The following is a 22,191-nucleotide window of genomic DNA, read 5'->3' on the forward strand; positions in this document are numbered from 1 at the left end:
GGCCTCTCTTATGCAACAATAGGCTGTATAGTACAGACAGAGAGAGAGAGAGAGAGAGAGAGAGAGAGAATGTGCGTGTGTGTGTGTGTGTGTGTGTGTAGGGGTGTGTGTATGTGTCTGTGTAGGTGTGTGTGTGTTTTTGTGTGTGTGTGTGTGTGTGTGTGTGCGTGCGCGTAGGTCTGCTCTGAGGAGGTGGCCCTCTCCCCCTGTCCATCTCAACTGGCCGACCAAAGTCTGACATGACATTTCCCCAGGATGCTTCACTGCAGGGAACGGGGTCACGGCTGGTTGACCGTAAATCTAAAACTCATTTCACCCTGCCTTCCCCTCCTCTCACGTTAGCTGCTCCAGGGTACACCTTCAGAAACTTTGATTGCTGCCACACATTTCTTAAACACGCACAGGGGCTTTAAATTCCCAGCATTTCCTCACAGTTGAAGGCTTTATTAAATGCAGCAGCTTTCCTAAGAGCTGCAGGGGCCCCAGTTTGATTCACCAAATAGTGCTGAGCAGAGCAAAAAGTACCTTGCACCTCAGAATACTCTCCAGAGTGATTTTTATTGTGACAATAGTTTTGAGAAAACTGTAATTAATTAATCTGAGTTTTTAAATTTTTTATAACAGTCTGAAAATGCATTGCATATTATGAAAAAAAAAAAACGAAAAAAAAACTAGACGCAGTATTCAAAACTCCTGTTGGATTATTTCCCACCGCGTCGATTCGAAACATTTACACGCTAAAAGGGGGCCGACTTTTCCCCAATTTAACCACTTTCTGCACATGCAAATTGAGGCCCAAAGAGGTTTATTGGCTTCAAACCGCCTGCTCTGCGTTGATGAAGGCGGCAGGGAACCAAACAACAGACTTTACAGCATGAATAATGAAACGCTCACAAGACGTAAAGGATCTGTGAGCTACACAGTCCTCTGGATCTGCTCTCATTCACTGTGAAGAATGGCTTGGTTCTGATTGCTTCATTCATATTCACTAAAGCAAAGACAAAAGGCAAAAAAAACCCAAAAAACTGAGACAAAAGTAAGCTGCCTAAGCCTTCCCAGAGAGGCAAATAGCATGTTGATGGAGGCGAGTGTGTGTAGATGAATCATTTCTTTGAACTGAAAAATGCGGTATTCCCACCTGTGAATATACCATTCCTTTTGATCTACTGTACTGCACTGGTAACACTTCACATTCAGGACAATTTCTTTTTTTGGGGGGGGGGGGGGGATCTGTCGAAAGTTAGTTCATTAGACAGTTGGTTTATTGAATCAGCCATAGTGTTACCAATAGACTCCACATCCGTCTGTTTGATCTTCTGATCATTCCACACGCAAAACCCTGAACAAGAACCTACATTAACTCAACACTGAAAGTGCCTTTTACAGGGACACTTAACTATAACCTTGCTCAAGCGGGGGTCATAATTCTGTCAGGTCATAAAACAGGTTAAATACGCTGCCGTGAGCCGAGCCGGGAGCACGCGGCGGACGGTGGCGTAGAGCGCTCTGCTTTACGGCCCGAGAGTAAATCACCTCGAACGGAGAGAGAGAGAAAGACGCAGTCTAGGCCTGAACGCAGCTCTCAACCTCCACCATAGGAGGTGGGTCACAGGGGCAATGACACACCATGAGTCATTCGGTTATTATCTTATATCTTCCTTCCTAGAGAGAAAAACACACACTGGTTTGTCTTGGTTTTGTCTGGGCTGCGTATGTCAGGAGGGGTTCGTTTGTACACAGCTGGAGACGGACAGCAAGTGTGTCGGACTGAGCATTATTGATTTCTGCGCTGCTCAACCCAATAAAGGGAATTCAAAGCCTTGGCGCGCCTCAGGGAAAAAGAATCCATCCGTTATTACGACAGCAGCAAGGTAAAAGAGAAGAAGACCTTGAAAAGAGAAGAAAGAAGAAGGCCTGAATAAAACTTTTCTCACGAAGGAAGCTCGGTTCATTGCGTGCTGGTGGCATCGCCAGCTGCCCTGACTTTGAACAGCAGACTTTCCACAGAGCGTGAACAATGGCGGTGGAGGTGGAGGAGAAAGGGAAGGGAGGGGAAGGGAAGGGAAAAAACAACAGTGGTCAGTCAGTGGAACAAGGTCAAATAGCCAATGGCCTCCGGTCTGCTGACGTACCGAACTTCTCTCCCCAGACACGGCACAGTACAGTATGTAGGCTAACTCTAGAGTACCTCAGGGTAAGTAATAGCCCTACACGGCAGACCTGTCCCAGTCAGCAGATTGCCCTGTGACGACCAATGACGCAGCTAGCTAGCTAACCCCAACAGGAATCCACAGTAACTTAGCTAGCTAGGTAGCTAGCGGGCTAGCCGTGTCTCCGAACAGCATATCTCTTTCCACTGCTCTCAAGTGACACAGGAGACACCGCCTCTGACCCTGACGTGGAATAAAGCTGACAAAGATATTACAGTAGCGAGCTAGGAAGGACCCGGAAGAACCATTGTGAGGGAGAGAGGGAAGAACAGTTTCAGTTTGAGAATGAGACAGTCCCATTACTATTCTCCTGTGGTATGAGCTCCTGTACCAACATATAGAACGGAAGGAATGTTTTGGGATTTCTTCCACCCAGGCTCATTATTCTTAGACACAGCCAGGCAGTTAAAGAAAGGCCCTGGAATGCTGTTTTGCTGCAGGGAAAAAAAAACTTTGTAGCAAGCCAAATTATCCTCGTATATCATATTGCATGGGCTTTCATATTTATAACTGCTTGTAACACTAAACCGAAGAATTGAAAGCATTTGTGCCTCGTAGAGAATAGTGGCCAAATAATGGCGTTTCATAAACTGAGGGGACCTCAGCAGGGGCCTATCCAAGTGTGCCAGCCTATGCCAGCCTATGCCAGTTCCTCTCCTGTGTCTCTTAGCTTGGCCTAATTCACTCCTAATGCCCTCAGAGCAAACTGTAAAGGAAAAGTTAATAAACAACAACAGCAGCAGCAACAACAACAACAACAACTCGCGCTCACACCGAAGTGCTGTGTCAAGCTGAAAAAAAATTGAAATCCGCCACAGCTTTTTCGGAGCCATAAAAATAGTGCTCAAGCTGTGCCTCAAATCCCTGCCGCCCTTGAGTTTCCCCTAACATCAGCAGAGCCTGCAGCCTCTCCGGGGGAGGACCCTGTCTGAGCACAGCGGCATCCGGCAGCCAGGCAGCCAGGCAGGCAGGCAGGCAGGCAGGCAGGCAGGCAGGCAGGGAGACAGGCAGGGAGACAGGCAGGGAGACAGGCAGGGAGACAGGCAGGCAGGCAGGCAGGCAGGCAGGCAGGCAGGCAGCCAGGCAGGGAGGCAGCCAGGCAGGGAGGCAGACAGGCAGGGAGACAGGCAGGGAGACAGGCAGGGAGACAGGCAGGCAGGCAGGCAGGCAGGCAGGCAGGCAGGGAGGCAGGGAGGCAGGGAGACAGGCAGGCAGGGAGAGAGGCAGGTAGGCAGGCAGGCAGGCAGGGAGAGAGGCAGGCAGGCAGGGAGAGAGGCAGGCAGGGAGAGAGGCAGGCAGGCAGGCAGGGAGAGAGGCAGGCAGGCAGGCAGGCAGGGAGAGAGGCAGGCAGGCAGGCAGGCAGGCATGTAGGGCGACACGCAGTGTGTGTGTGTGTGCGTGTGTGTTTGTGCATGAACAGGCCTGGCAGGGATACAAAGACAGTGACAATATAACAGTGACAAGACTGAGCCTCCCTCCTCCCTCAGACATCACCCTCACAGTGGAGGGAGGCAGAGACCTGCCCAGAGGGCTGGTAATGGCCATCAGTCAGATGAAAGATTGGAGAGATTACAGTTCCGCGCCGGCCTGGCTGTGCCTGAGGAGTGGCCACTGTGGCCTGACAGGCCCGTTCACTAGCTGGCCGTGCCCAGCACCCCGGATTATCTGGCCCTAACGAGATTACCACCAGACAATGTCCAAAACAAGTAGCCCACTGAAAAACAAACCAAAGTGCATTTGCACATACACACAGACTCTCTATTTTCCTCTCACTCACTCTCTCTCTGTGTGTGTGTGTGTGTGTGTGTGTGTGTGTAAGACTCACACACACACACACACACATACATACATACATACATACATACATAGAGTGAGTGAGAGGGAGGGAGAGCGAGAGTCTGTGTGTAAATGCACTTTGGTTTGTTATGTTTTTCAGCGGGTTACTTGTTTTGGACTCCATTGTCTGTTGGTAATCTTGACGCACATACACACATACACACACATGCACTCACACACACAAACACAGGCACTCACATACACACAGGCACACACACACACACAGGCACACACTCACAAAACTGAATCAAACCGGAAAGCTGAGATGATGTACAGTGGAAAAAGGAGGGGAAGAACTGAAGCAGTGATGCTGGCTTTCTCCAGTGGTTGGAATGTAGGGCAAGTCATGTAAATGATAAATGTTCCCAGCCTGCTCCACTTCCTAGCATGGGGTGATAAGGACATAGAAAAGCGTGGAAATCCACTCCATCTAACTAATAGAAACACCTATAGGGGATTCAGGCAAGGTTTTCATCCTTAAACACTGTCTCGTGTTGTCTTTAATTGCTAGCGAAGGGCTACTCCTTCATCCAGAGAGACCCGCGCTGAGGAGCTGTCTGGTAACGGGAACAGAGCACAGATGCAGCAAGAGGCCAGACGGCTATAAAGAGGTCTATTACTGAAGCTTACAGGAAAATCACTGCTCTCAGAACGGAGGTTTGTTCATTATCACAGGGACCCTGACTGGGGATGAGGGTGGGGTGGGGGGGGGGAGGGGGGGCGTGGGGAGGAGCGGGGGAGGGTTTGGCAAATGTTAACAGCATTGTGGGCCTGCTGGCTGGCTGGCCTGCCTGCCAGAGGAGAGATGTTCTATGCAGACAGGCCTGTCAATGAATCACCTGCCCTTCTCTCAACAACTGACTCGACCAACAGACGCGCTGAAACAACTAGACCGTGGCAGATGTACACACACACACACACACACACACACACACACACACACACACACACACACACACACACACACACACAAAAACAACACCCCAGACACACACACAAAAAAACCCACACAAAAAACCCACGCACACACGCACACACACACACACACACACACACACACACACACACTGATCTGAGACAAGGAGTGGGCAATACATCATCACTGGAGCTGAAAAACAAACGTACAGTTCATGGCACAAATTAGCTTTGTGCTTTTGACGTTACATAATAATACTACCCGAACAAATCCATCAGTAGCGCTCATAAATCACATTTGTAATTATTTTCAGAGAGAAGGTCATTAGTAACACTGAGTCATGGAGCTATGTTTGTGGAGGTTCGTTCCCACGACCCATGTAAAAAACAATGAGCTCCTATGTGTCTTAGGGGATGAGGACGACTTTTCTCCTTTTCAAGAGAGTTTTGTGTTGCCATTGATGCTGTATTTCCAGTGTGATTCTCACTGTGATTCTTCACTGATGAGAAACACCATAAAATAATACTGACCCTCAGATATCCTTGACCAAGGGATTATTACCAAAAGCTAATTTCAGCCAAGTCATCTTAAAAAAAAGTGTTTTTTTACGATCAGGCCAAACCTCTGATAGTCAACATGTTGTTTATTATAAAACGAGGAAGTATGTGTGAGTCAGGGGAGGCTGGTGGAAATCTGAGGAGGGCTCATCACGTCCACGGATGTTTATCAACACCTCATTTCATTCATTACAAAAGAGCCCGTCCTCCGATTTCTACCTCCACCAGCCTCCCATGGTGTGAGTGTGTGAGAGGCACACACACGTTCATCTAGAGAAGCATCACATGTCTGCATGCTGCACGCAGGGTTAACACACAGATCTGTCTGCATGCTGCACGCAGGGTTAACACACAGATCTGTCTGCATGCTGCACGCAAGGTTAACACACAGATCTGTCTGCCTTCTCCTCCTCTGCATCTTGGCTGAGCTGCTGCACGCAGCTGTACACAGTGAAGCGATGTCTATCTGTGGCTTTTCCATTTTCACCGCTTGCCAGCATTTCTACTTTATCTGACCCACTAAATGTGTGTGTGTGTGTGTGTGTGTGTGTGTGTGTGTGTGTGTGTGTGTGTATGCACAAACAAACACAAACACACACAGACTCACATTTTCCAAACCTAAATCTAACCTCCCCTCTAGTCTCCTGTCAGTCAACGCCGTGGCCATCTGCAGTGAATCTGACAGGAGGGAACCAACGCCACAACTGCTTGGTAAAAAAAAAAAAAAAAAAAAAATATAGAACTCTGTGAGAAGAGTCCCTTGTAGCTTGGAGGCTCGGTGACTGAGTAAAAACAGTTCAAAGTAGCCAAGCAGATTGCATTTGCTAGCAGCGGCCTGAGGCCAGACACACAGAGCCTGCTGTAGCAGCGAGACCTCTGACTCCCATAGGAAGAGTGCCACCTGAGAGCAGAGCTGGCTGGGGGGTGGGTGGGGGTGGGGGGACGTGGGGCTGAGGAGGAGACAGAGGAGACGCAACAGAGGCCAGTCTGACTGCACTGATAGGCTAAAACCCTCCCAGAGGCCAGTCTGACTGCACTGATAGGCTAAAACCCTCCCGGAGGCCAGTCTGACTGCACTGATAGGCTAAAACCCTCCCGGAGGCCAGTCTGACTGCACTGATAGGCTAAAACCCTCCCAGAGGCCAGTCTGACTGCACTGATAGGCTGAAACCCTCCCAGAGGCCAGTCTGACTGCACTGATAGGCTGAAACCCTCCCGGAGGCCAGTCTGACTGCACTGATAGGCTAAAACCCTCCCATGCAGATTCCAGACCCCCACAGCCGATACCAGGAACCCGCTCCTCGGGACCACAAAGATGGAAAGCAGTCACTGAGAGAAACCGCTTTGACGGCGACAGCTTTTACGCTGTACAGTCCAGCTCATCAGTGAAGTCGCTGCCACTTCCACTGTATTCCTTCCACACAGCAGCTGCTTTCAGACCAAGCTCAGCTCCGAGCGCAGCTTCATTTGTAAATCAGGAGGTGCTGGAACACAAAGTGAGCGAGAGAGAGAGAGGAGTCGACCCAAGGGGCTCAAATGTCCCAGAATGCACGTGGAAATGAAGTGTCCCTTTCAAACCAAACGTGGCCAAACAGCAGCCACCCGCCTGTCCACAGCGGCATCATTTCAGCTCAACCTACAGAGAGTCACAGAATTATTGGCGCCAAAAAAAAATCGTAATCCGAATCTGGGAGTGTTGGTCTGGGAGCAGGGTCTGGGAGTGTTGGTCTGGGAGTGTTGGTCTGGGAGTGTTGGTCTGGGAGCGTTGGTCTGGGAGCGTTGGTCTGGGAGCGTTGGTCTGGGAGCGTTGGTCTGGGAGCGTTCTCCGAGGGAAAGTTGGTCTTATGTACATACATGTCATGCAATTCTACAGCAAAATGTTTAAGCAGCAGAACACAGGTACTGACACCAAGCCTCAACACAGGTACTGATACCAAGCCTCAACACTGGTACTGATACCAAGCCTCAACACTGGTACTGATACCAAGCCTCAACACTGGGGGAAAAACCCTTCTATCCTGCGTCAATGTACTGTAGTGCAGTGGATCAAGGGAGCGTATTTCACTTGGAGAGAGAGTCAGTGTCGCTCACAAGATTCAGACCTACAACATTCAGATCTAGCTAAAGTGTTTAATTATTTCGATGCGTCTCATTGAGCAAGCCCAGGCTATATGGGCCTTGTTGCACATGTGAAATTAATGTTGTTCATGTTGTTTGTGATGAAATTATTTTTGATTAATTTTTGCCAATTTGCCGGATCTGTGTAAATAGGTCCCTCAAAAAATGAGGTCCCTGAATAGTATCCGGCACAAATGAAGCACTGGCTCCACCAACACTTCATGAACTAACAAAACGAGGTTTATCTACAGTAAAGAAGAAGAATCTGACACCATATCCATAAACCCTGGGGTTAGAGAGAGAGAGAGAGAGAGAGAGAGAGAGAGGAGCTGGAGAATGGGGGGATTTCCCTGCACCTGCATGTCCGTCAGAGCTGTCTCCTGCCGTCCCACTGCACCTGGACTGACTGTGCTGAGAGACAGGCTGCCTGAATCAGGCGGTAAAGAGACAGGCTGCCTGAATCAGACGGTAAAGAGACAGGCTTGCCTGAATCAGACGGTAAAGAGACAGGCTGCCTGAATCAGGCGGTAAAGAGACAGGCTGCCTGAGTCACACGGTAAAGAGACAGGCTGCCTGAATCAGACGGTAAAGAGACAGGCTGCCTGAGTCACACGGTAAAGAGACAGGCTGCCTGAGTCACACGGTAAAGAGACAGGCTTGCCTGAATCAGACGGTAAAGAGACAGGCTTGCCTGAATCAGACGGTAAAGAGACAGGCTTGCCTGAATCAGACGGTAAAGAGACAGGCTGCCTGAGTCACACGGTAAGATAAACAAATCTACAACACCACAATGAAAACATTAAAGGTGAACAGCATCTTCAAGCTTGGAGTGGAGGAGGAGCCTTTGAATGGTGGGATCTGGACGGTATTGGTGTATTTTCATTGGTGGGTTTGGACGGTATTGGTGTATTTTCATTGGTGGGTTTGGACGGTATTGGCGTATTTTCATTGGTGGGTTTGGACGGTATTGGTGTATTTTCATTGGTGGGTTTGGACCGGAGCCTCAGTGATGAGCAGCGGTGCTGAGGAGGGACTGCCATCAACAGCACGTCTAATTAAATCATCTGGAGCCAATCACGGACAGAGGGAATTACAGGAGATTACGGCCCAGGCTAGCCATGGCCACTGAACAATGGCCCGTAATCTGTGCTAATTCCCAAGATAATCAGTGGAGCATAGCTCACGGTCTTCAGGGCCGGGCAGGGGGTCTGCCGCTGTCCACACACACACACACACACACACACACACCTCGATACTAACTATATTGTGGCCATGCTCGCCACTCAGAGCTCCTCAGAAGGCCTAATGGTGGGACGCACCATTTGACAATCCTACCAGACTCCCATTTCATTCTATTCCATATCAACACTCTATGATTATGATATAGAATAATATGTCTGTGCAACAGATTCCCTGGCTGATCTGTACAGTGATGTCACTGGTGTGTGTGTGTGTGTGTGTGTGGTGATTCGTATTACTCCGCGTGCCCCAGGATCAGTGCTAGCCTGAGGCCTTGCTGTACCTTAAGCTGGGAAAGTTTGAAGCCAGCGCTGCCACTGTCATGGCCAGAGATGACCTGCAAATCCCCCTGCTCAGTGATCCTCTCTCTCCCTTGACCTGCCAGACCAGTTCTCCCGCGCACAGCACACACACACACACACACACACACCACACACACACGCACACTGCACACACACGAACACCACACACACGAACACCACACACACGAACACCACACGCGCGCTGCACACACGCACACTGCACACACACGAACACCACACGCACAAGCACACCGCACACACACGCACACTGCACACACACAAACACCACACGAGCAAGCACACTGCACACACGCTGCACACACGCACACACACGTCTGACAGATGCACAGGCCAGGGTGGGACTGCCACTGGCTATATGACTACATCAACATCACCACCCATGACTCATCTTCAGATATCATAACTGCAGTCGGACAGTATCAATTCATACCAGTGTCTGAAATGGATACACTCTTGTTTTTATAGATATTTAATCCTACCTGTTTCAGTCCAGGGAAAACAAATAGTCGGACAAAGAAGAGGGCCAGAAGAAGAGGGCTGTTTGCCAACAATCTGGAGAGTGAGTGAGAGGGTCAGAGTCCAATGACAGACTGACTCAACCCCTCCCCGGTGTAGTAAATACAAATCTTAATAAAAAATAAATAAATACTAAAAACGGTGCAAAACCAGCAACCAGGTCCAAACACCCAGTCTGACACGGTATCCAAACCCCTGCTGGTCTGAGCGCACCGCGCTGCAGATAACATGCAGTCAAATGAAGACCCTTTGTTCTGATGACGTGCTCGTCATAGAGGCTATTCCCATGGGAACCTTACAGGCTAACAAACAACAGACGGACCGGCGTCAGACTCACCCACTGTAAACCCAGCCTCTGTTCAATCATGCAGCCTGTACTAGGTTTGGTTTTTAGATGATGGATAGTGTGTTATATGATGTAGAGAGTGATGAGACCTTGGTGAAAATGCACTTTAAAACTAAATCAACTCGAAACTAACGTACGTGTATGTGTGTGTGTGTGTGCGTGTGTGTGTGTGTGTGTGCGTGTGTGTGAGTCTACCCTTGCATATGCACACAGAAAAACATAGACAGCATCATTCTGTCTCCTATTAAGTGTCCAAAACGGCTAAAAAAGGGTTAAACTGTTAATCAACAGCTGGGATTTTTAAAACTCAGTCAAGTCCCCTTTGGTAAAGGCAGCGCTTGGCAGCGCCGGGCTCAGCAAGTACACAGAGAGAGAGGGCTGGGCGGCTTCATTCGGTGGTAGCAATAACAAGTGAAGTGTAAGCTATTCCATGTCTCTGTGTGAGGACATTACGCCTGTACTGGTCTAATAGAACATGACTGCTCTGCCTTTCCCCATGGCTCCCTTTACGCATGGACGCACCCTCTCCTGCAATGCCACCCTGACCGGCCGCCCAAGCTCATTTGTTAGCAGAGCTCAAAAAAGAAAGAAGAAGTAGAAGGAAAAAAATAAAAAAGGGTGAGGGTTCTGGGGCCTGGCTCTGGGATCTCTCTCTCTCTCTCTCTCTCTCTCTCTCTCTCGAATTAGTTAACGAGCCGGGGCTCTGACATTTAATAAAGCACATACTGGAATGAGGGAATGAGGAAAAGATTAGGAAGAGGATGGATAGGGGGAGAGAGAGAGAGAGAGAGAGAGAGAGAGGGGAAAGTCTATGAGAGAGAGAGGAAAGTCAACGAGAGAGAGAGGAAGTAAATGAGAGAGAGAGAGAGAGAGGAAGTAAATGAGAGAGAGAGAGAGAGAGAAAGAGAGACACGAGGCAAAGTAAACAAGAGAAGATGGAGAGGAGAGGAGATGAAGTGGAGAGATGAGCAGGGAGAGAGGGAGAGCTGGCTGGAGCGGAGTGGGGCAGGCCACAGGAGAGAGACCCACTGGTAGCCGTCGGACGCCCTTCAAACTGCCTGACTCATTACTGCAGCAATGGCCGTGGCCTGCTGAAGGGGGATGTCAGAGCCCAGAGCCCAGAGCCCAGAGCCCTCAGCCTCTGACAGTGAGAGAGAGACAGACAGCCCTCCCGGTTTAAACCCCCGGAGGAACACTTCAAAGGCTCTCGTACTCCCCGCTCTCAGTCCCCCCCGTCCCCCCCCCACCCCCCGTCCCCGTGCTGCAAATACTACACCGTGTTACAGTGGAGAAGATAAGAGACACATGTTTAACACATTCTGACGCTTAACCTCCGTGTTCTGGACCTGATAAGGAGGAAATAGCCTGGGACGGGGAGGGTCTAATAGGATATGGTTGAGGCATAGAGGAGCTGGTTTGACTGACAGGCCGTGCATGAGTGGCACAGTGACTAGACGCCTACGGTTAGCTATATACTGCTGCAGCAGAGCAGCGCTAACCGGTGCTAACCGTGGGAGACTGAAGCTAGTGCTGCATACCAGAGTTGGGGCGAATACCTTTTCAATTCCAGCAATTCCGGAATTGTTTTGAAACTCCAATTCCGAATTCTTCAATTAACAGAATGCGGAGTAAAGAACACACACACCTGAGATGCTGACTATTTGGAACACACAGTATACCCAGATACTCAGATCCTTTCAATGTATTGATTAATGCCCCTTTTTTTCAATTACCGAATGGAATTTTAATTCACTTCCAGAATTAATGGAATTAAAAAGGAATTTGCCCCAACCCGGCTGCATGTGCTCCAACAGCCCCCACCCCTACAACAGCCCCCACCCCTACAACAGCCCCCACCCCATCCCTAAACAGTCTCTAGCACTCACCTCAGTTAGTCTCTCCAGCCCACACACATCACTGTCTGCATGGACAACCAGCAGCTACAGAGCCCATCCCTGCTCTAGTCTAGTCTGGCTGTATCCCTGCTCTAGTCTGGCTGTATTCCTGCTCTAGTCTAGTCTGGCTGTATTCCTGCTCTAGTCTGGATGTATTCCTGCTCTAGTCTGGATGTATTCCTGCTGTAGTCTGGTTGTATTCCTGCTGTAGTCTGGTTGTATTCCTGCTGTAGTCTGGCTGTATTCCTGCTCTGGTTGTATTCCTGCTCTAGTCTGGTTGTATTCCTCCTCCAGTCTAGTTGTATTCCTGCTCTAGTCTGGTTGTATTCCTCCTCTAGTCTGGTTGTATTCCTCCTCCAGTCTAGTTGTATTCCTGCTCTAGTCTAGTCTGGTTGTATTCCTCCTCTAGTCTGGCTGTATTCCTGCTCTAGTCTGGTTGTATTCCTGCTGTAGTCTGGTTGTATTCCTGCTCTAGTCTGGTTGTATTCCTGCTCTAGTCTGGTTGTATTCCTGCTGTAGTCTGGTTGTATTCCTGCTGTAGTCTGGTTGTATTCCTGCTCTAGTCTGGTTGTATTCCTGCTGTAGTCTGGTTGGACGTGGCTGTCTAATGACAAATGGAGCAGAAAGACGTCTCTGGGGCGTCTCACACAAAGTGCAGGCAGAGGCTCTCTCTAACCTCAAACGCTCCCGGCCCTTGAAGCTCAATTGACAGACCACATAACAGCTAAGTTACATTAGCCTCCAGATTAGACTTCCAGCCTCGTCCCCCGCGGGACAAAGGGTCCTAAAAATACAGCATACATTCAAAGCATTGCTGGTCTGTGGGAATATGTACTCAGCATACCCTCATTTCACTAGCTGGGTTTCCCTCTAGAGATGCTTACGCGTGTGCGTGTGTGTGCGTGTGCATGTGTGTGTGTGTGTGTGCGTATGTGATATGTACTTTGGCTTGGAAGCTGCTATGGGAGGGCCAGCCTCCGGTGTGGCCAGGGGGCTGTGGGTAAAAACTGGATCCTGGTTGTGGGTGTCTTTCCCACCGGGTGGGGCTAGCCCTCGGCGTGGACCGAGGTTGCCCGTAACGTCACGCTCCACCCCCCCCCCCCAAACTGCTCAACTCCATATTATGTACCATGCAATTATCAAATGTCTATGTCACAACATTTTAATATCATGGAGTGTTTACTGCCTGTACAGGAGGGTACAACTGGACAACTGTATGGTAAAAGCATGAGAGGAACCAAAAATGAAACCGAAAGATAGAAAATGGTGAGTGAATAATACAGCAGCCTCAAAGAGAAACAAACGTTCCTCCCTTTATTTCAGTATCTGGATAGGAGAGACAACGCCTCTTCATTCCATATTAACACTGAGCACCTCAGAATCACCTCAGATTCGAAGGCTTACCATTCCTCTGGATAGGCCCAGCTGGTATTTTCAGGTGTTACCCAATAGACCTACACGGCTTGATGACTGTGTGTGAACCAAAACATATAGGCCTAATTCTACCACGACCTGTTTCCGAATCGTATTTCTCTCAAGGACACACGGATCCATAGAGCTCGGTACTGTTCATTTCCTGTTTTCTGTGTCAATAAAAGGGTTCCAGTGCAACTCTGGTGACGATCCCAAACTGCTCAACAATATTATGTACCATGCAATTATCAAATGTCTGCGTCACAACATGTTATTACCATGGAGCGTTTACTACAACTTACTGTAACATCATTTTCTGTTTCTGTGTCATCAAAAGTGTTTCAGTGGAACTCTGGTGATGAGTAATGCCATGGGAGGCCCAGGAACAGAGCCGCTCCTAATCAGAGTGCATTAGTTTCCTCACAAATCTCTGCTCCCTGAAGCCAATTGCAGAGCTGCCAACAAATCCTCCTCTATCCTACCTTAATATCCCTTACATTGAGAAACACACACACGTACGGTCGGTCGGTGTGTGTGTGTGTGTGTCGGCCTAAATGACATGACATACCTGTGTGTCACTGAGCTGAAGTGAGAGGAGGAGGAGGAGGAGGAGGAGGAGGAGGATGACGTGTGAGTTGGCGCATTATAGATTTGACTGCAGCAGGGATCCACAGGGGAGGAGGATGCACAGCCTTAGGCAGGAGTAAAGCCCCTCTGACAACAGCAACAAGACTGTGGGCCAGAGCAGGTCAGAGCAGAGGACTGACATGCCAAGCTAAGGAGATTACACTGTCAGCCTGCAGAGCAGCTCCTGGCCGCCGCTCACAGGCCACAGGCCCACCCCTGGCCAACCAGAGTCCTCGATTATCTGTGTCCAGACCGGGCAAACTGACTGTCCACACACAAACAGACACACAGACACACACACACATTACGACACTGAAGTGATTAAGCAGCTCTCTACGAGGGTTGATGGGTGAAACATCAGGGTAATGTCGAGGGGGACTTTCCGCTATATCCGCTAGGTCTCCTAATGAGTGACTCAGCTACAGGATGATCAACCGCCGCTGAGCACATGGGCATTAAGCAACAACGTCTGAGAGATTTTTTCCTGAGAAACAAGACCATTTGAAAAGCCATGTCTAAAACAGGAGGGCCGGAGAACCGGGAGTGAAGTGAAGTAAAGCCAGGTGCTTTTCTTTTTTTAATCTCCTCCTCCTCCTCCTCAGGGCCTGTTTCACAGAGGAGGCAGTACCAACATACCAACACCAGGGGCCTCTGACTGAGAACAACCCCCTCAGAACTCTGCAGGGTCGTTACCACAGAGTTAGAACTGCTCTCTCTCTCTCTTATAGACATGACAGCGAGAGGTCTGTCTGAAAGGGGGGGAGGTGAGAGAGCATCAACATGCCCACCGGGTGTCTCTCCTACAATTCCATCCCACACAGCAACAACTTCTCCCCTCAGTCTCACCGAACAAACCAGACCCTTTCAACCACAACCTCCTACATGTAACTCGTGTGACCTCTTGACTTTATACAGTTGAAACAGTACGACAGAGATGAACACTGTTCCACTTGTTCACACTTTGGTATTATCAGGACTTGTGTTTAAACTGACCTTTGACCCCACAGGCAAATCCATTTTCCTTCCACAATTCAACTGTCTGTTAAAAGCATGGGACGAAACAAAAATGAAACCAAAAGACGGAAAATGGTGAGTGAATAACACAGCAGCCTCAAAGAGAAACGAACGTTCCTCCCTTTATTTCAGTATCTGGATAGGAGAGAAAACGCCTCTTCATTCCATATTAACACTGAGCACCTCAGAATCACCTCAGATTCGAAGGCTTTTCACCATTCCTCTGGATAGGCCCAGCTGTTATTTTCAGGTGTTACCCAATAGACCTACACGGCTTGATGACTGTGTGTGAAAACCAAAACATATAGGCCTAATTCTACCACTACCTGTTTCCGAATCGTATAAACGGACAAATGGATTCACAGACAAATGGATTCGTAGAGCACCTCCCTACAGTAGAGTGCACAATGAAAACCGTTGTGTGCCAGTGTTTGTTGAGTTCCCTGCACGCTCATCTTCCCTTTCAGTCGTGCAGATCCGGGCAGCCTCAAAACCTCCTGCCGGAACTGAAAATGCCAGTGTTTTCCATTGAAAAGGGCACAGAGGAGAAGAGAAACAGACACTATTAACTACCCCCCCCCCCCCCCCCCCTCCGCCGACCCCCCAAAAAAACAGCATCTTGTGCTAATTAGGTTCTGCATTGAGATGACACAGCGTTCGCCTTTTTCATACTTCCAGCAAATGGCTTTATCATCGTGAGGTTCCATTTTGGGCTAATGCTTGTAGAGTTCTGGTTCCCATTTAAGAAAAACAGCCAGATGCTGATGCGTATCTCGACTGAACCAGACGAGAGGACATGAGAAACGGTGAGCCTTTGATTCTGAGGTGCTCAGTGTTAATAAGGAACGAGGAGGCGTTTTCTCTCCGGATTCAAAGACTGTGCTGAATACCCGCTATAATAAATGAATGTTCAGAGCCTGAATACATCCTACTGTACAGATAATGTCTTGAGGACAAAAAGGGGGGTGATAAAGCTATATGAAAGGACATAATGACATAAGTGCCTCGTCTTGATCGTGGCATTGTACATTTCAGGGGAGGCTGGTGGAGACAGAAACACTTGTTCATTCCATTCCTCATTCCATTCCATGCATTACAATGAGCCCGTCCTCCGATTTCGGCCTCCACCAGCCTCCCCTGGTACACCGACATGAATGGAATAAGGAGTAGCCTACGTTCCATGCTCTGGGAAGAGTCCCATTCATATCCTGTTGGTCAGCACTCCGTTTAATACAAGGTTTCAAATCATATACAGCACATTTACGATACAATACGATAGATTCATTGGCCATTTGCATGGAAATTCATGTTGTGAAGTCAGCCTACAAATACACAAGATCACAAAACCAAAAATCACACCAGAAAGTAAGCACATTCCCTGGCATATGCCGTGCATCTAACCCATTCCCCATTCTGACCTATGACCCCACGACCCACTGTTCAACAGCCTGATGGCTGTAGGGATGAAGCTGGCCCTGCTCCTGTTTTGACTACAGAGTGGTCAAAACAGTTGTTGTTCCAGGGGGCAACATCTCAAAGCAGTGAGCAAGGCTTTCCCATAACAGTTTACAGCATCGTACCATCCACACTGGGCCTCGTACTCAGCCTCCTCTGCTCACCTGACATGATTTAAACAGAACATAGCTTAATCCCATCACGTGTATGGTCGACCCGTCCCGCATTACATTCCAACACCAGGGGCCTCTGACTGAGAAGAACCCCCTCAGAGATCTGCGGTGTCGTTACCACAGAGTTAGAACTGCTCTCTCTCTCTCTCTCTTATAGAAACGACAGCGAGAGGTCTGTCTGAAAGGGGGGGAGGTGAGAGAGCATCAACATGCCCACCGGGTGTCTCTCTTACAATTCCATCCCACACAGCAACAACTTCTCCCCTCAGTCTCACCGAACAAACCAGACCCTTTGAGTGGGGTGTGTACGCTGCAGGACCCCATTGTCTTACGTCAGGTGTCAGGTGTCATTTTAGAGTGACGCCCCGATGACAGAGTCTGTCGAAGACAATGGCAGGACCCTCGCCATGCATCCTCATTCCTCTTCATTCCCTGAAGACTCCCATGTGACAGTCTGAGCGGCAGTCATGAGATTGTGATTATGCACTTTGAGATTGTCCTTGTACAATGAAAAGCGCTTTATAAATGTAACAAGTTATTATTATTATTATTATTTATTATTATTATCATTATTATTGGGTGAAACACTTCAGAAAGCGTAGCCAGACCTCCTCAGCCCTAAGTGTGTTAACCATCAGCAGTCTGCACCCAGATCTGGTCCTTATCAGGTCTCACACCCGGGTGTTGGTCAACCATGGTGTGAATCAAGTGCTCCGGTGTTACGGTGCCTACACATGATAAGCAACATGCCCTGGGTTCAGCGCCCCGTACAGCGCAGCTTCCTCCACCTCAAACCTGTGCGACGCCACAATCACAAACAGCTGATTAGGAAGCCCGGCCGCGTCCTCCAATGAAAAACAATGGCTCTCCCGGCACAATGCCGCTCTTGTGCTTATCACGTGAGTGCCTCTTTAGGCGGTAGCAGAAGTCTGGCCAGAGAGTGGGTCTGGAGAAAGTGGGTCTGGAGAGAGTGGGTCTGGAGAGAGTGGGTCTGGAGAGAGTGGGTCTGGAGAGAGTGGGTCTGGGTCTGGAGAGAGTGGGTCTGGAGAGAGTGGGTCTGGAGAAAGTGGGTCTGGAGAGAGTGGGTCTGGAGAGAGTGGGTCTGGAGAGAGTGGGTCTGGAGAGAGTGGGTCTGGAGAGAGTGGGTCTGGGTCTGGAGAGAGTGGGTCTGGAGAGAGTGGGTCTGGAGAGAGTGGGTCTGGAGAGAGTGGGTCTGGAGAAAGTGGGTCTGGAGAGAGTGGGTCTGGAGAAAGTGGGTCTGGAGAGAGTGGGTCTGGAGAGAGTGGGTCTGGAGAAAGTGGGTCTGGAGAGAGTGGGTCTGGAGAAAGTGGGTCTGGAGAGAGTGGGTCTGGAGAAAGTGGGTCTGGAGAGAGTGGGTTTGTCGTTGGCTACAGTTAGTGTTTGACGGACTTAAGGGTTTACAACACAAAACAAATGGGATTGGACTTGTACGGTTATGCATACTGTAACAATGGATTCCAAAGAAAGAGAAGAGAACAGGATTAGTGGCCGTGGCAAAGTTATAGGATTCGGGTCTCTGTGGGACTAATCTGAATGCAAAAAGAAAAAAGGCCAAGCATACTGACGTTGAGTTTTTGTGTTAAAAAAAGCCTTTTTGAAACATCAAAAGGAGACCATGTTTGAAGCGTTGTTACTGATAGATCTCTACATGCTGTTCCAGCATTAGACAGAGAGGCTATTCAGAAACACTTTGTGTCACGACTATTTATCAGGCCAATTCTTTGTCTTTGTGTGTCACAAATTAATGACAATTCGATTGTGGATTGCATCTTGGCCTAAATACTGAGTTGCTGAACATTTCAGTGGAAACCATGGGGGAACATATTTCTAGAGGCTGATTCACCATTAATAGAACACAACTCAGTATGAAAAACCTTATGTGGTCCTACTCGACTCTACCCAACCTTTCCACAATGCCAGAAGGGCCTGCAAAGATGGTTTTAATTTGCAAATGAATGGTTGGTCCTCTGCCTCAAGGCAAAAAGTGTTTACTTGGTAAAAAAGACAAAGAAGAAGAAGAAGAAGAAGAAGAAGAAGAAGAAGAAGAAGAAGAAGACATCTGACAATGAGTTCCCCAGTTTGGTTAATGTTTTGGTGGTTAAGATAAAGCATGAAAGTTCCCTCTATTAAAAGGAATAAATTGTGTCAGATCCCCTTTGTTGAATAGAATTAAAAAGAGATTTTCCACCCTATTTCCATCTTATAGTTGTATAGCACTAGTTCACAGTAGTATGCCACCCCAGAGAGTTTCTGCTTGCATTGATGGTATATTTAGATTCTCAATTTCTGATGGAACACTCAATAACAATACTCAAACTCAACTCTGAAATAACTTTGCCAACATTTCATAATGTAAAACGTGTCTGTTTTAGTTTCAAATAAAATGTTCTGCTCCGTTTTAAACATACTTGATACTTCAGACTTATTCCCTGAAAACCGAGCCGTGATCTCTCACGCTGTTGACAGTATCGGTCCGTTGGGTTGCCTCGGGCGACCAGCGCTATCAGAGATAAACCAATATTTGCCTAAATAAAATTGGTCTCAAAAGAGGGTTCATAAATAATACGTCAAAAAAGTTCAACCGACAAATTATTCAGAGGAACATTGGAGTCTGTTTAAGATCTTTCTGGAATAAATGAGCTTCAGTACAATATAAAGCTTGGCACACACATAAAAACGATGAGGTAGTGGACTACAGTATATCAAATCCAAGTGCAAAACAACTATAAGATGCAAATAGAGTGGAACATCCCTTTAATGTCAAGACTTCCTGACTGAAAAGGGTCAAATTAGATGGAAAATCATTTTCAATAACAGAACCACCTGATGCCACCTGTAATTACCCCTCACTGATGCCACCTGTAATTACCCCTCACTGATGCCCAGCTCTAACACACCTGATGCAGCCAACTAGGCGACACAATTTAGACAACAACAATTGCCGATGTTATAAAGCTGTAATAGAGGTGTACAGTAATAGTGCTGGGCTAGAACAAAAGTCTACACACACACACACACACACACACACACACACACACACACACACACACACACACACACACACACACACACACACACACAAGCAGAAGTTGCCCACCCCTGCCCTGGTGTCTAGTGGAGGGAGGTTGGGGGGGGGGGGGGGGGGCTGCAAGGTGACACTGACCTGTATCTCCTCATAGTGGAGGGAGGTTGGGGTTGGGGGGGGGGGGGGCAGCAAGGTGACACTGACCTGTATCTCCTCATAGGCCTCGTCAATGGTGGTAACCTGATGCTGCTCGTGCAACGCCGGCTCGTCACAGAAGAAGCACACCAGGCTCTTGTCGCTGAGGCAGAAGAGCTTGACCTTCTCGTGGTCCTTGCAGGGGTATGAGCTCCTCTGGGCGTTGAGGATGGCGTCCAGCGGGAAGGCGGAGTAGCGCTCCACGATGTTGGACAGCTTGAGGCTCGGCGAGAGGAGGGGGTCGGGGAAGGTCCTCCTGCACTCAGGGCAGTCCCGGGCTCCGCGGGGCTCCTGCCGGCTCCAGTGCTCTGTGATGCACTTCCGGCAGAAGTAGTGCTCGCAACCGAAGCTGACGGGGTCCTGGTAGATACTCAGGCAGATCGAACACAGCAGCTCGTCCTTCAGACAGCAAGCCATTTGCAAACGCAGGGGTCGAGCTGCATCTAACTGCACAATGTTTGAGGGGCAGAGCGCACTCAGTTTGCACTTCTTTTTTTCCAAGACAGTGCCTCTCCGGTCTAGAGGAGTTTCACCTTGGTGTGGTTCCTGGCTGGCAGATCATTCAATGACACCTGCTTCAGAGGACTGGATTCTAGATCTTCTGTGATTTTTCTGTTGGGAATAAAATCCACAATGTCAAAACGCATAGTCACCAGAACCAACCCCCAAAAACGCAGCAAGCATCAACTCACCAACATGTATTATATGCACAAGATAGTATACCGTATAGTATTCATAAAGAATAAGAAGAAGCACAACCTATGCCCTCGTATCGCCCTCCTCATCGAGATAAACATCTCAGCAAGTGACTTTCACGTAATGATCCCTGTATTGTGCTTCCACGACCTACCACTTTGGAGATTGGAGACTGCCAATCTAATGGCGTTTTAGCAGACTATGGACAACCGAACATGTCATTTAGCTTAACACAGAACGATAGACAGGACGTGTGTCGTTCGGCATAACAAGTGCTGCATTTTGACCTGCTGTCTTTCCCCGTCGCTGCCTTTGTGCTATAACGCGACATGAGAGACACCTTTATTTACTGTAAAAGTTCTCATGCGCACTTGTTCAGGCTGTCACTAAAGCTAACGTTAACCTAACGCTGTTAGCGCTTGCCATCTAATTGGCTAGCTAGTACAGACCAGCTGGATTTGTAAACATATCCAACACAGACCACCTCCAATGCAAACACAAATGTGATGAACTGCCCTTTACGGGTCCCGCTTTACTTCAAAACATCATGTTTTCACTGCGAGCATGGGTGAATACCTTTCCGAATATGCTCAAAGACATCGGCTCCATATAAACATACTGATTATAGACACAGGTTACCTCACTCACCCGTATTCACAACACCAACACCCGCAGCTCCTCCGTTCCCAATGAACGCCGCTGTCCGCTTCAGGAAGGACTGGAACAGAATAGAGCAACGGAAGAAACCAACCCTCCGACGGCGGACTGTGGGTGGGTCATATTCGCTCAGTCATCGGGCCGGGGGGCTTATTTATAAAGACTGACAGACATGCTAACACATGGGAGTTAAAGTGGTACGTGTGGTAAGCGTAATGGTCGTATAAGTACATGAATGAGGAGAGTAAATTGAAAAGTGGGAGAAATATTGTTCCCCTACACACTAATGGAATCGCGCAGACTTCCTCAATTTCCCCAGCTCGCGGCGCCCAGCTGATGGAGCGACTCGTGTAGCAGCAGCATTAAACACCACGAACTCTTCAGAAATAAAAGTCCCCCTGCACTGATACCAGCGCGGGGAGACTTTGACGAAATCTCAAAATGTTCTTCTCAAAGTTCATCGAGGAGAAGGTCTGAGGTTCCTCCTCTTGGGACATTCTCCTCCAATAGATTTTGAGAAGGAGGCGAGGAGAGAGGACATGAGGAATCAATGAAAGACTTTTGAGATACTGCCATAGTGAAACTGCAACAAGTCGAATATATTGTAACATAAATATAGGCCTACTGTGTGTGCAACACCAGGATGTCATGTTTGAACGGTTTGAACAACAGAATGGAAGACAGAAAACCGCAACTCAACTCATTTCTTTCAACGTTTTAGGCATGAATAATTCAATCTGCACTCGATTTTACATCTGGTTATATTTTTAAGAGTTAATTTAGGTTTCTAGGTTATAGATTATAGGTTTTATAAGTAGTTTCTAGTTGCATGATAGAGGACAATACCCTCATTTATAATTAACATTTGTATAGGCTTTTATTTTGTATAATCCCACATTTTTCTCTCTCAAATTAATGCTGCTGACGGAACACGATTAATATTTCCTCTGAACAAACTT

At 48.3% G+C, this 22,191-nt stretch overlaps 1 protein-coding gene across 2 annotated transcripts in view; it reads right to left on the bottom strand.

Annotated features, from left to right (window-relative positions):
* The window catches only part of trim62.1 (tripartite motif containing 62, tandem duplicate 1), a 32,040-nt gene extending 11,580 nt beyond the window's left edge, over positions 1-20,460 (bottom strand). For both annotated transcript variants that reach the window (XM_083668881.1, XM_083668880.1), the window contains exon 1: positions 19,889-20,460. In XM_083668881.1, coding sequence (XP_083525007.1) covers positions 19,889-20,296 — 408 coding nt within the window. In that variant the 5' untranslated portion in view covers positions 20,297-20,460. The remainder of the gene's footprint in view (positions 1-19,888) is intronic.
* Between the last annotated feature and the right edge of the window lie 1,731 nt (positions 20,461-22,191).

This window comes from Argentina silus (genome assembly GCF_951799395.1).
Source record: "Argentina silus genome assembly, chromosome: 4".
NCBI classification, from domain to species: Eukaryota; Metazoa; Chordata; class Actinopteri; order Argentiniformes; family Argentinidae; genus Argentina; species Argentina silus.